We start from the raw sequence: 13,858 nt of genomic DNA on the forward strand, positions 1-13,858 counted from the left end.
CTAGAGGTGAAGATATGTGAAGAAGCAGCTGAGGTCCTTGTTTTGTTGAGCCTAGAGAGAGGGGACTGAGGTGAGGCCTCATAGCGGCCTGCAGCTTCCTCACAAGGGGGAGTGGAGGGGCAGGCGCTGAGCTCTGCTCTCTGGGAGCAGTGATAGGAACTGAGAGAATGACATGAAGATGTGTCAGAGGAGGTTCACGTTGGACATTACGAAAAGGTTCTTTACCAAGAGGGTGGTCAGGCACTGGAACACGCTCCCCAGGGCAGTGGTCACAGCACCAAGACTGCCAGAGTTCAAGAAGTGTTTGGACAATGCTCTCAGACACGTGGTTTAATATTGAGGTGGTCCCCTATGGAGCCAGGAGTCAAATCCAATGATTCTTGTGGGTCCCTTCCAATTCAGGATATTTTGATTCTGCAATGCCTTGATGGTATCTCTTTACTTCAGAGGAGATAAAGCCACCACGGCTTGCCCTTTCCTGGGATGTGCTGAAATGATTAGGCTGGGGAGGGCAGACAAAACTTACAGACTTCTCATGGCTCCCCAAAGACCCCCAGAATGGCGATGGCTGTGGCTCGTCTTTGACCCTGATCCTTTCCCTGAGTGTTGTCCCCATTTGCAATACGGGGCTTTGACCTGCTGTGTCTCATACCCTCTTCAGATTCCTTTGACCTGTGACACCCCTGGGCCCTGGCTGAGGCCACTGTGCTTCTGGCTGGGGCTGGTGCTGCTGCAGGGCCCTTGTGCAAGTAGCTGTCCCTGTCTGATGGGTAAGTGGGCACCCCCAGCTCCCTATATGATGCAAGGCTGCTGCGGCCCCTGGAGACTCTCCGCATCCCCTTTGAGCCCCTGTCAGGCTCAAAGTGGCAACTTCTGCCTGGGCAACATTTCTGGGGAGCTAAAAAGGATAGGAAGAGAGGCTGCAGCCTGCAATGCTGGGCAAAATGCTGCGGAGGGGGGTTATGCTGATGGTGTAGAGGGGAATTCCCCCATCTCCCCAGCATTGCTACTCTGCTTTAGTGTGGCAGTACCATGGGTGTGCACCCAGACTTGTCCCAGAGCACTGCATTGCAGGAACCGGGTGACCAAGAGAGGTACGAAGGTGAAAAGCATTTGTGAGCAGAATGAGGTCCAGGAAAAGTCTGGGATGGGCAGAGTGCAAGCCAGCACAGGGACGCAGATGGGGGTGTCCATCTTTACAGGGTACCCCCACACCATGGGACTGCAGCACTGTGAGGTCAGGAGTTGTGACAGGCTGGGAAAGCAGCATCCTAAATCCTGAACTAGGGTCCCCAAGCTGGGTGAAGGCAAGCTACCAGCTTGGTCTCTGCAGGGTGCAAGACTGGGACTGGTTATGGGTAAGATGATGCTAGGGAACAGCCTGTGTTGACAATCCTGCAGGGCACTCCAGAAAATACACCCTCCATAAAGGCTCCTTAGACTGTGCACTGGGGTAAGAGGAAGGATTTATGGCAGCGGTTCCACTTCCATAGATGCTTTCACAAACACAGGCATAGCCCCTCCAACATCCACCACCAGGCTCGGAGGAAAGCTGAGGCATTGCTGCCCTCAGGCGGCAGCACGACGCAGCAGATCAATGCCGGGCAGGCTGTGGGATCCCCAGAATGCCCTGGCTTTCCCCGCACTTCACATCCTGGGTGCCTCCGTCCTCTATGGAGGGGAGGGGAGGGGAGGGGAGGGGAGGGGAGGGGAGGGGAGGGGAGGGGAGGGGAGGGGAGGGGAGGGGAGGGGAGGGGAGGGGAGGGGAGGGGGAATTGGCTTGTCCATATGGTGGCAAACATACCCCCACCTTGCCCTTTTTGCAGTGAAAAATTAAAGTGCAGAGAGGTGGGGGATCTGCCTAAGGCTGGCTATGAGCAGGTGTTGGTGGGTAGGTGTGACCCACCAGGCAGCCCAGGAGTTAGGCCTGGCTTCATTCTGCGTCACTGCATGAGTCCACATCCTCACCCTCCCCTGGGTGTATGATTCCTGCAGCACAGCGTGCCATGGTCCTCATCCAGCGCTGTTTCAGCTCCTCCGTGTCGGCCAGGAAGGTGTAGACCTGCTGGGACTGTTCCAGCTGGAAGAGGTGTTGGGCGTTGCCCTGTGGCAGGTCCCTCACCTGGTAGCCCAGCAGCGGAATGGAGGTGTGGGCTCGGACATCCTGCCAAGAGAGAACACAGCAATGAAAGGCAGGGAATCTAAGCACTGGGCTGTCCCTTGCAGATCGAGCTGAGCCCAGCCTTACCTGGGGGGCTGCATAAATGTACAGCACAAGGGGATCATCCCATGGGATAACAAACCAGCCCCTCATGCCTCCCTTGCCATTCCTGTCCAGCAGCTGCAGGGAACTGCACAAAAGACTCCTGCCTGATATCTCTGCGGCTCCTTTCTGCCAAAAAAAAACCAGCCAACAAATCTCTAAACACCCAGTGTTAGTGGAGGCAGAAAGAGCACTGATCAAAGGACTGGGCATGGCAGCAGAGCTTGGAGGAGCAGGGCACAGGGAGGATGGGCAGAGAGGGGTACAACTGACATCCAGGATGCCTTTGTGCTTCCACTCCTGGTCTTCCAGCACTACATGGCCCATCAGGAAGACATAGCATTCCTGACATACACGGTTTAGGCGGTTCCCATCATACTGCAGCTTCACCTTGTGTTCTGAGCAGCGAGCGCACACCACCTACAACCATCAGACATGGACACTGATAGGGTTAGGGTAGGACTGGGACATCCCTGTGACTCCATGAGGAGCTGAGGGCCAGGAAACAGCCCCAAGCCCAGGTAAAGGGGTGCAGAGTGTACAAAGGCTGCATTCCTGGCCCAATTGCTCAGGCCAGAAGGGAAGGGAGGAGTTGGGGGACAGGGTAACCCACGTATCCACAAGCTCTACAGTGGTGTCTGCGGCGCATGATGGCATTGAAGGGCTCCTTGCAGCGCATGCACATGGTCACCAAGTTGTCCCGCACCCACTGTGGGGCTCGGCGGCCCAGCTCTTCTGTCTGAGGGTGGGAAATGGCATTGCTGGGGCTGGCTAGCCATGGTCAGGGTGGTCCTGCTCACACTCCTTTCAGCCTCCCCAGGCCCTCTGCACTTACTCGTCCCTCCCCAGTCTGCCCCCACTAGTCCTGTAGGGTTTAGCTTAGGAAACTGAGGCACAGCAAAGTGTGATCTCCCTGAGCTTCAGCGTAGGGGGATGCTGAAGACAGACAGGACATGGGAAGGGCAGGAGGGTTACCTTGAGCGTGGGGTTTCCTGTCTCCAGTCCACGCACAACCATCTTAAAGCTCTCACTCCTCTTCTCCTTCCTGTCAATGGCATCCTGGAAAGCCTAGAAGGGAAGGCAGGGCTGGAAGGACAGATAGGGGGGCTATCCAAACACTGACAGGTAGGGGATCAGCACCCTTGGGGACCCAGGCATCCAGCTGGTGTGAGATGTGCCACCTCTCACAGCACTCAGCAGTACCTTGATCCAGGCATTCATTTCCTCCCCAGACCTAAGTGTAAAAAGGGAGATGGATGAGCTGGCATCCCTCCTCCCTGAGGAGACATGGGGCCATCACACTTTCCCTTACCTGGCCTGCAGCTCCAGCGTCCGCTGCTTTCCCGAGACCAGGAAGGTGTGAGGGAATTGCATGTCATTCAGCTCCCGCACCTGAGAGACACCGAAGAGAACATGGGGAGCAGCTGAACAAATGTCCAGCTCAAAGGGACCTCCATCTGTGAAGTGAGGAACAGGGAGTTCCCTCAGGCAGAAGCCCTTCAGCCCCTCAAATCCATGCATGACATTGCAATGCAATCCCACAGGATCAGACTGCAACCAGTCCCCCTCCCCCACAAAGTCATCGCCAGCTCCAAATTCTTCCTCCCTTCCCAGGAAGTACAAGGTAGCAGCCACACTACACCCCAGAGAGGGCTACATTTGGAGGAAGCCTCTGAAACTGTTCCCCAGGGCCTTGGAGAAAGCACAAAGACAAAAGGCTTGTCTGACCTTCATGCCATCCATGTCAATGCGGAGGCGGACCTGGAACTCAGCGCCCACCTGAATGACCTTAGGCACGCAGTACAGCAGCATGTTGTTGAACTGTGTAGGAGAAGGAGAGTGTGGGTCTGTGCCCAGCAACCTATCTGCTCAGGGCTGGGGGGTTCCCTAGGATCAAGGGTCCCTCAGACCCTAGGAGCTGAGCTGGTCCCTGGGAAGGATTTGGACTAAAAAGTGCCTACTTCTGCCCCAGCCCTCTCCCACCCTGCAAAGGCAAAGCACTCCAGGATTCTGGCATCCCCCAGGGAATCAGAGGTTCCCAAACACATGGAGCCCTGAACCAGGGTGTTCAAACCCCCCAGATCTGAAATAATCCCTTCTACACAGAGATGAGCCACCAACACCCCTGGCCGAGCTGTCTGCCCCTCTCGCCATCCCTATCCCACCTGCTCCCTGCCCCTTCCCCCTGGCATCCTGGCTCCCACCAGGAACAGGTACTTCTCCGATGTGCTGTTGTTGCGGGTTGAGATTTTTTGGACTGGCCCCTCCTTGATCAGCTCGTTGGAGGGATCCACAATGTCATCCTCAAGGCCCAGTCTCTGGTAGACCTCCCAGAGGTTCTGCAGCCGCTCCTGGGGGAGGCAGGGGGACCTGTCTGGGAGGGAGCTGTACAGCCACCACCTTGTCACACCTGGGTCCCCTCCAGCCCCAGCCCAGCTACTGAGTACTGGGGGAGATGGCACATCTCACTCACCCCAGACTGACCTTCACAAGCAGCTTCCAGACTGGAAACAGCCTGTCACAACACAGCTGATGCTACAGGCATTACTTCCCCAAGCTCGGGGAGATGGGGGTCAGATACCAAAAGCAGATACCAAAAAGCATACCTCCCCTGCTGAACCCTGCCCCATTCTGGGCACGGTTTTGCTCTATTCTGAGTTGCACAGCAATGAGGCAATAAGGAAATCTGGCAGAGAGCCAGCAAATCACCATGCGATGACTTGCAAAGCACTGCCAGCTGGGACAGGCACTCACCATCTCGGCAATAGCTGAATTTGAATGCTTGGCCACCATGAAAATCATCTCCAGGGCCTCTGCAAGGAAAAGAGAAAGGAAGAAGGGTTAAATGCCTGCTGTGGAGAGGCAGGAGAAAACTCCTGCATCTGTCCTCACCAGGAACCACACATGCAGTGGCTGCTGTCCTACCCTGGACACCATCTGAATGGCCCTGAGCACCACACAGGTGCCTGGGTCCAGCTAGACTGTGCAGCAGAGACAGTCGTGGGGGGACACACAGGGTGCTAATTTATCCTCCATCCCAGCTGGACTGGGAACTGCTGTTATCCACATGGTTGTGATACCTCCCCTGGTTATCGCAGATCTCCCTGCAGGGAAATGCTCTGCAGCAGGGCATCTTGTCCTGAACCATCACCCACCTTTCCCAACAACTTTCACAAACCCTAAAGGGGTCAGAAAAGGGTCAGACTGAGAGGTTTATCCGAGAGCATCTGTTAAGAGGACCCAGGTAGCCTGATGCCCATGTACAACACCAGGAGCTGTCAATTCCCCTACCAACCCACCCTGCTGCTTACTACAGCAGGGAGCTCTTACTCTCTGCATCATGCCAATCTGGGGACTCAGGCGGCAGTTTTTGGACATAGTCTTTCAGGAGGAGTTCATAGCGTGGGATCCTCTGTACTGGTTCCAGCATATGGTGCTGCAGTGTTAGGTTAGCGCAGACCTTCCTCTTCTGACCCATGCACAGAGAAAGAAACAGTAAACACAGCAGTTCCTACTCTCCTCTGCTTCCTCCCTGGTGGGAGATTTTGGGAAGCATTGCTGTGGTCCCCCCACACTGCCATGGCCTATCACCTGGATGTCAGCAATGAGCTCCTGAAAGGGCAGTGACTTCTCTGTCCAGACAGTTATGAGCTCCATAGCCTTGTTGAAGTTCTTCACATATTCACCGTACATTTTCAGGAATGGTGCAAGCTTCTGGATCACATCCCCGATCCTCGGGTGGGAGCTCCTGCAGTAGGGAATCGCAGCTTCCTCAGACCATAGGGAAGATGGACAGCAAGAGATAAAAAAAGGGGGGCAGTTTGTGCATGACAGAGGACAGAGGTTTATGGCTGAGGCCTGCTACATCCCCATACAACTCCCCACTCTCTAGAACAAGTACATGGCCAGCCAGCCTTGGCATTCATTCCTGGGAAAACTCCTAAGCCACATGAGATGTCACTCCCCTTTTCAGAAATAGCTTAATCTGGGCTGGACTGTTTTAAGGAAGTGCTCTCCAGCACAAAGACGTCTGGAGCAAAACAGGCTTGAACTCTCTAGTCCTATTGGGAGGCCAAATTCACCACTACTCCCTTATTCTGGGAAATTAACCCAGACATCCTGCGCCCTCCCCTCCCACAGCTCACCAATCCTCCATACGCTTCTGCAGCTCTGGCAGGAAGAACTTGGCATGGAACTGGTAGATGGAGGAAATGTTGGAGAAGATCATTTTTACCACCTCCTCTGGGACTGTCTTCCCATTTTTGGCTTCTTTCATCAGCTCTGTATAGAATACCTGGAAGAAAGGTAGGAGAAGATCACATTTGAGATCATCCAAGGAACCTGAATATGCACAAGTCCAAGGGACCTGACAAAATGCATCCACAGGGCCTGATGGAACTGGTGGATGAAGTTGCTAAGCCACTATTTGAGAAGCTGTGGCAGTCTGGTGAAGTTCTCAGTGAATGGAAAAGGACAAACTTAAACCCCATCTTTAAAAAGGGAAAAAAGGAAGACCCAGGGAACAGACCTGGCAGGCCAGTCAGTCTCACCTCTGTGCTTGGCAAGATCATGGAGCAGATCCTCCTGGAAACTACGCTAAGGCACACAGAGAACAGAGAGGTGATTTGTGACAGCCAGCATGGCTTCACTAAAAGCAGATCGTGCCGGACAAAATTTAGTGGCTTTCTACAACAGAGTTAAAGCATTGGTGGATAAGGGAAGAGCAACTGATATCATCTACCTGGACACATGCAAAGCACCTGACACTGCACTGCACAACATTCTTTTCTCCAAACTGGAGAGACATGGATTTGATGGATGGACCACTCGGTGGGTAAGGAATTGATTGGATGGTCGCACTTAGAGTTGCAGTCAACAGCTTGATGTCCAGGTGGAGACCAGTGACGAGCGGTGTCCCACAGGGGGTCGGTATTGGGACCGGCACTGTTTAACATCTTTGTCAGTGACAAGGACAGTGGGATTGAGTGCACCCTCGGCAAGTTTGCTGATGAGACTAAGCTGCTTGGTGTGGTCAACACACTGGAGGGAAGGGCTGCCATCCAGAGAGACCTGGACAGGACTGAGAGGTGGGCCTGGGCAAACCTCATGAGGTTCAACGAGGCCAAGTGCAAGGGCCTGCACCTGGGTCGGGGCAATCCCAAGCACAAACACAGGCTGGGCGATGAAGTGAAAAGAGACCAGCCCTGTGGAGAAGGCCTTGAGGGTACTGGTGGATGAAAAACTGAACATGAGCCAGCAATGTGCGCTTGCAGCCCCAAAAGCCAATTGTATCTTGAGCTGCATGAGAAGAAGTATGGCCAGCAGGTCAAGGGAGGTGATTCTCCCACCCTGCTCTGCTCTGCAGGAGACTCTATCATCCGCAGTGCTGCATTCAGCTCTGGAGCCCCCAGCATAAGAAAGACATGGACCTGTTAGAGCTGGACCTGTCCAGAGGAGGCTCAGTGTGCTCAGGTGGCCAAGAAGGCCAACAGCATCCTGGCCTGTATAAGAAGCAGTGTGGCCAGCAGGTCTAGGGAAGTGATTGTGCCCCTGTACTCGGCTCTGGTGAGGCCGCACCTCGAGTACTGTGTTCAGTTTTGGGCCCCTCGCTACAGGAAGGACATGGACGTGCTCGAGCGAGTCCAGAGAAGGGCAATGAAGCTGGTGAGGGGTCTGGAGAACAAGTCTTACGAGGAGCGGCTGAGGGAGCTGGGCTTGTTCAGCCTGGAGAAGAGGAGGCTCAGGGGCGACCTTATCGCTCTCTACAGTTACCTTAAAGGAGGCTGTAGAGAGGTGGGGGTCGGTCTGTTCTCCCACGTGCATGGTGACAGGACGAGGGGGAATGGGCGAAAGTTGCGACAGGGGAGTTTTAGGTTGGATGTTAGGAAGTACTTCTTTACCGAAAGGGTTATTAAGCATTGGAACGGGCTGCCCAGGGAGGTGGTGGAGTCACCATCCCTGGAGGTCTTTAAAAGACGTTTAGATGTAGAGCTTAGCGATATGGTTTAGTGGAGTACTTAGTGTTAGGTCGGAGGTTGGACTCGATGATCTTGAGGTCTCTTCCAACCTAGAAATCTGTGTGATACTGTGATAACGATGATCAGAAGCTGGAGCACTTCTGCTATGAGGACAGACTGAGAGAGTTGGAGTTGAGTTCAGCCTGGAGAAGAGAAGGATCCAGGGAGGCCTTATAGCAGTATTCCAGTACTTAAAGGGGGCCTACAAGAAAGCTGGAGAGAGACTCTATCAGGGAGCACGGGAATAGACAAGGAGTAATGGCTTTAAGGTAAAAGAGGGTAGATTTAGATTAGACGTTAGGAAGAAATTCTTTACTATGAGGGTGGTGAGGCACTGGAACAGGCTGTCCAGAAAAGCTGTGGATGCCCCATCCCTGGTAGTGTTCAAGGCCAGGCTGGATGGGGCTTTGGGCAGCCTGGTCTGGTGGAAGGTGTTCATGCCCGCGGCAGGTGAGTTGGAACTCGGTGGTCTTTGAAGTCCCTCCCAACTCAAACAATTCTGTGATTCTATGACTCTATGATTTTGTGATTCTCTGGCTGTGACAACCAGCAACCCAGCAAGGCTCACATCTGCACAGATTCATTCTTTCCATAACCTCCAGGAAACAGTTCCTGGCCTGTGCACACACTGAGCTGAGCCCAGGCACTGCCACAATATCCCAGCCCTGTCAAGGAGCACATGACAACTGCTAAGTGTGGCCTGTGCCTTGGTCCTGCCTGGTTTGTCAGCATGGGCTGCCCAGGCTGTGCTAGTGGGGGCTGGTTGCAGCAGGGCTATCACTTCCCAGGCTTGCATGTGCCTTTCTGCTCCCCAGCTCACCTGGTCGAGAAGGTGGAGGCGGTTGACATAAGCCTGCTCTGTCTCCAGCAGCTCCAGAGCGATTTTCTTTTCCTCTGGCTCCTACATAAGGAGAAGAGCTCAGTCTCATGGGCAGTGATGTGGGCTGTCCCTAACAGCCTGAGGGGATCCAGCTCTGTTCCGCAGGGTTCAGAGCCCACAGTCCAACTGGAAGTGGACCTTGCTCTGGGTCAGGGCAAAGGAAGGGCTTCAACACAGTGTGAAAACAAAGCTGTTTGCGGGCTGTGGGGAAGCTTGGCTCACATTCTCACAGGTCACTCCTTCCTCCATGCCCGTTTCTCCTAGGGCAATACAGGCCTAGTGATCTCATACAGTAGGGCAGCGTGGGGAGGGTTAACCCCATGGTCTGCAGTTCCACCAAGGCTTCTGAATGAGACCTGCAGAAATGCATCTGCAGTTGGCACAGGTGACGCTGTGGGACCAACCCAGCAGGGCCCACCTGAGCATCTGACCCGCATGCTATAGTTATATCAGAGCTAGAAGACACAAGCTCTGCCTGAATCTATCTGACTACAGGGAATTTGTGCCCAAAGCACCAGGAACAGGGCCACTTCTCAGTCACCCCCTGCACCAGACCTTGACGGGGCAGTGATTTGCTCAGCAGAGACCTCAGCTCTGATCCAGCACACACAACTGGGTGCGGGCACCCACCAGCTTACCAGGAACCACCTCCGGAGCTCACCTTGCTGCCAGCTTCGAGGCCTGGATCCTGCAGCTTCCTCCAGTTGTCCCCGCTGATCTTGTGTCGGAAAGAACGAAGGCATTTGAAGCTAAGCCCCTTCTGACCTTGCTGCTCTTTCTGCCCTGCTGCTGAGGCCTTCCTCTGCTGCTGTTCCTCCTCCTCCTCACTCTCTTGCTCTGCTTGGTGCCTGGCAGCCATATGGGAGAAGTTCTGGCCCTGGCTGGCTGAGGATGCTGGAAGCTGTTGGGGCTGGCTGGTCACAGGACAAGTCTGGCCATGCAGAGAGTGTTGGTCCCTCCAGGGGAATTTGCCAGCCCTGCAAGGGGGGGAACCAGCATGATCAGCTGCCCCAGCACAGTGCAGGCCTCCCGGCTGCCAACCCATAGGCTGGCTTTCCCACAGCACTGCCCTGAGCTGGCCTAGGATCAGGCTACCATCCTCAAGCAAGGTGGCAGGAAACGGCAGCACCTCAGTGCTGATGCTACCTTGCTCTGCCACAACCCTGCTGATACAATCCAGTGTCTGAAAGCCTATACGTAGTCTGAGGGTGACATGATCCAGTCTCTCCTCTCCTGGCTCCTCCTGCTGGTGTGGTTAATCCCCATCCTGCTCTGCAAGAGCACAGCTCAGCCATTTATCCCATCCACAGGCAGCATGAGCCATCTTAGCCTTCCAGACTTGCACAAGCCACACGTCTCCTTGGCACAGCCCATCACTTCCTCTCAGGCATCACTAGGTGGGAGCAATCTAAAATCTGAGGCTTTGCTGGGTTTCCTGCCCTGCCCCAGGCTCTTCTCCTCCCCACTCCTGATGTCTCCTTGCAATAGCACACAAACACGTCACCGTGTTTTGCTGAAGGTTTCCAGCCAAAATTCTGGGATGCAACAGACCACCTGGAGGTTTTCCCCTCCCACTTCAGTGTTTCTTCCCAGAGATGTGTCTCTGCCAACTTGTTCCCCATGTCTCCATATGCTCGACTTGGCATGATGCTCTTCAAGCCACTTCCAGTCTGGATCTCTAGTTTAAAACTCATTTTACTAATTGTGCTAGGACCTGACTTGGGAAACCTGACAGCCTCTGAATGCCTCTCACCAACACAACAACTTTCAAGGCAATGCCAGTCCTTGATCATCCCAGACCTTATCCTTTCAACCTTCCTCCCCAGGGACATGACAAATCCCCCATGAAGACCACTTCCATCTCTGGGCTCACACCACCACTTCGGATTCATGTCAGACAAAGCTTGACTGTACTGTTTATCCATGGAAGGGAATCATCCCTGTTCCCAGCAGGATCCTCTTCCACTTCAAGTCCACGCCATTTAGCTTTGGTGCTAGCAAATGGCACATCTGGATCTTTGCTTGCTCCCAGCTGTTTAATGCCCAAAGTGAAGACCTGTCCTTTGCAGCACTGGAACAGCTCTGGCTTTCTGTCTACTGCTGCCATGGAGCCAAAGCAGGGAACCAGCTGTCCTGGGCACGAGGCTTTAAAAGCCAAATAGCCAAGAGGTTTCAGCCCTGAGGAAGGTTTGTGGTTTTGCAGAATGGTGATCTTTTAGTGACTTTCTCTCTTTTCTGGCAAAGACAAGGAAGACAAGTCCAGAGCAGCACCTTGAAGATGACAGCAGTGAGCTGTCTGTCACCTGGGAGCTGGTTGTTTAGTAAATTCCTCCAGGCAGAAACCAGTAAGACATCCAGTGGTGGCCTGCAGACAGGAATGGAATGAGGAGGAGAAAAGCAGGATGAAACTGGACATAAAACCATGAAGTTGCAGACAGGAAGTGACTCAATAGCAGACACTCATCTGAAGAGGAGGACAGATCTATCCCCACATGGACCAGCATGTGTCTGTGAGCTTGTGAGTGCATCCACAGCCACGCACACCTGTCCTTGGAGGCAGTCATAGTCCTTCATGTGATAGAGATGCTTTATCCATCACTCCGAGTGCCTCCCAGACCTGTGTCGGCCTAAATCCGCTGCTGAGATCCAACAGGGAACTTCTCTCTTTCTATTTGCAGTATGACTTGTGCTGACTTCGGCTAAGCTGTTTTCTGTTCCAGAAAACTTGTTTCCAGGTTCTACAGCTTCCTCCAAAAGCGATAAAAGTTACTTTTATTTCCCCTAACTCAAACATATGCAAACAACAAACACACTGCAGCAGCAAAACGGGGATAGATCAAAGACCACAAGTGGTTCCAACACAACATCACAAGACAAATTGTGACTGTAGGACCATGGGAACAACCATGCTAATCTGAAGCCATTCAGAGCACAAAGGTCAAGCAAAGCACATAATGCAGGCAAAGCACCTGGAGCAGAAGGAAATCTTATGTCTCGCCATCTTTATGAAGGGCTGCAAAACCAAGGCTCACTGACAGCACCTCACAGATATAAGAAAAGGCAATATTTGGTATCCCTATTTAGCAGATAGGAAAACCGAGGCACTGACAACAAACACGACCCACCCCAAGCCTCAGAACCACTTCACTGGGGCAAGGCACATCACCAGCCCTGACTGTGGCCTATGCTGTTTGTCATCCCGTGTGATCTGCAGGTCCCAGCTCATGCTTCAAGTGAAGATGCTGTTTTACAGAGCAGCCACACAGCCTGAAAGGCATTCACTCCCCCCCCACACACACACTCCCTTGCAAGATGCTTTCTGTTCCCTTTCCTAGGAGTCATACTGCTGCAAACAACTGGATGTCTGAAGCTGGTGTCTGAGGCTCAGGCCCTCCTAGACACTCAAGCAGCCGATTTCCAAGGACTGTGAAGTGCCCAGCTGTCTACCTTCTGGCCCAGAGCTCATGCGGCTGCTCTGGTCAGAAGAGTTGCAGAGGAAGCTGGAGGTGTACTGGTGGAGCTATGGCAGGAAGCGTGCACACCTACCGCCCCAAGCCGTACTTGCCACTGGGTGAGAACTGTCTGCATGTTTGCAAACCAAAATCCTCTTCTCCAGAAGCAGCAGAAAAACAACATTCAGCAGGCAGGCTAACTGCAAAGGTACTGAGCCTAAACCTGATCCTGGCACAGAAACCTCCAGCAAAGTCAGTCACCTCCTAGCTGAGGTTTTCAGACTTTTCTCCATGACCTGCAGCACGAGGAAAGCTGCAGGGCAAATCTGAGTGCTAAAGAAAAACAGATTACCCAATCGCCTTTCCCCACAGCCTCCAAACCACCTCCACCACGGGTCTTCTTTCCAAAACCCACAGCACGTGGAGCCCTAATGCACCTGCAGCGCCCCTGACGTGTGCTCCTTACCCACAGTCTTCAAACACAGCCACCAGGTTCAGCACGCTCCGCTGACTGCCCGCCTCCCCCTCCATGGCACAGGCTGTGTCAGCTGGGAGCAGAGCCCGGGTGTAACGATGGAGCTGCTGGGGCAGGTGACTGTGGCTCCCTGCCACAGCCCTGAGCCCTTCCCTCCCTTACTCCGCTTCGAGGTGTCCCTGGGACCCACAGCACGGACCAGCTCCTGTCGCTTCTGCAGCAGATGAGCTTTTATCTGGGGTGGCCTCAGAAAGGAAAAGGAAAGAGGAAGCGCACCAGGTTGCGAGGAGAAGCTCTCAGAAACACTGGGAATTTGTTCAGCCCGGCTCCAACCTGGCCGCGGCACCAAAGGCAGGGCAGCAGCAGGGCGGCTGCAACGCCACAAGCCCGCTTCCCGTGCCGGCCCGCGGCAAGCCGGCGGCGGCGGGGCTGTGCCGAGGCGGCCCCCGCGGGGCCCGGCACTACGAGGGGCCGCGACCGGGCTGCGAGGGAGAGGAGCGGAGGCTCCCTGGCCCTGCAGGGCTGCCCTGGCGCGGGGGCACACGAGCCCGTGGGAGGACGGCGCGCTGGGGCCAGCCTCTTGCGGAGAGGCACCGTGCCCTCGGCCCGCCGCAGCCGCCCCTGCCCGGCCCCGTCACGGCCTCCCCGAGGCCGCACCTACGGCGCCAGCCCCCCCGCGGCGCTGTCGGGCCGCTGCCGAGCCTCCGCCGCGTTGCCCCCCCCACTCCCCCATGGTCCCGCCCGCGACCCCTCCGCCTCTCCTGCCATGGT

The 13,858-nt window shown here is 54.6% G+C and overlaps 1 protein-coding gene across 10 annotated transcripts; it reads right to left on the reverse strand.

The window, feature by feature from the left end:
* Positions 1-315: 315 nt before the first annotated feature.
* FGD2 (FYVE, RhoGEF and PH domain containing 2) lies at positions 316-13,805 on the reverse strand. Of its 10 annotated transcripts, none has more exons than XM_013200382.3 (17): positions 13,079-13,805; positions 9,822-10,137; positions 9,101-9,181; positions 6,409-6,557; positions 5,855-6,011; positions 5,594-5,732; positions 5,018-5,076; positions 4,468-4,614; positions 3,992-4,084; positions 3,576-3,655; positions 3,467-3,497; positions 3,239-3,331; positions 2,877-3,002; positions 2,537-2,683; positions 2,249-2,392; positions 1,969-2,164; positions 316-1,671 (listed from the first exon to the last, which is right to left on the reverse strand). In XM_013200382.3, the coding sequence occupies exons 1-17, from the start codon at positions 13,141-13,143 to the stop codon at positions 1,595-1,597; spliced, it is 2,100 nt and encodes a 699-aa protein (XP_013055836.1). In that variant the 5' UTR covers positions 13,144-13,805; the 3' UTR covers positions 316-1,594. The 10 variants fall into 10 exon arrangements, with proteins under 10 accessions (XP_013055836.1, XP_013055841.1, XP_013055835.3 ...); XM_013200387.3 differs by having other exon boundaries at positions 13,364-13,803; XM_013200381.3 differs by lacking the exon at positions 13,079-13,805 and adding an exon at positions 12,130-13,073 and having other exon boundaries at positions 9,822-11,904.
* Positions 13,806-13,858: the final 53 nt, after the last annotated feature.

Source organism: Anser cygnoides, chromosome 25 (assembly GCF_040182565.1).
Source record: "Anser cygnoides isolate HZ-2024a breed goose chromosome 25, Taihu_goose_T2T_genome, whole genome shotgun sequence".
Classification (NCBI taxonomy): domain Eukaryota; kingdom Metazoa; phylum Chordata; class Aves; order Anseriformes; family Anatidae; genus Anser; species Anser cygnoides.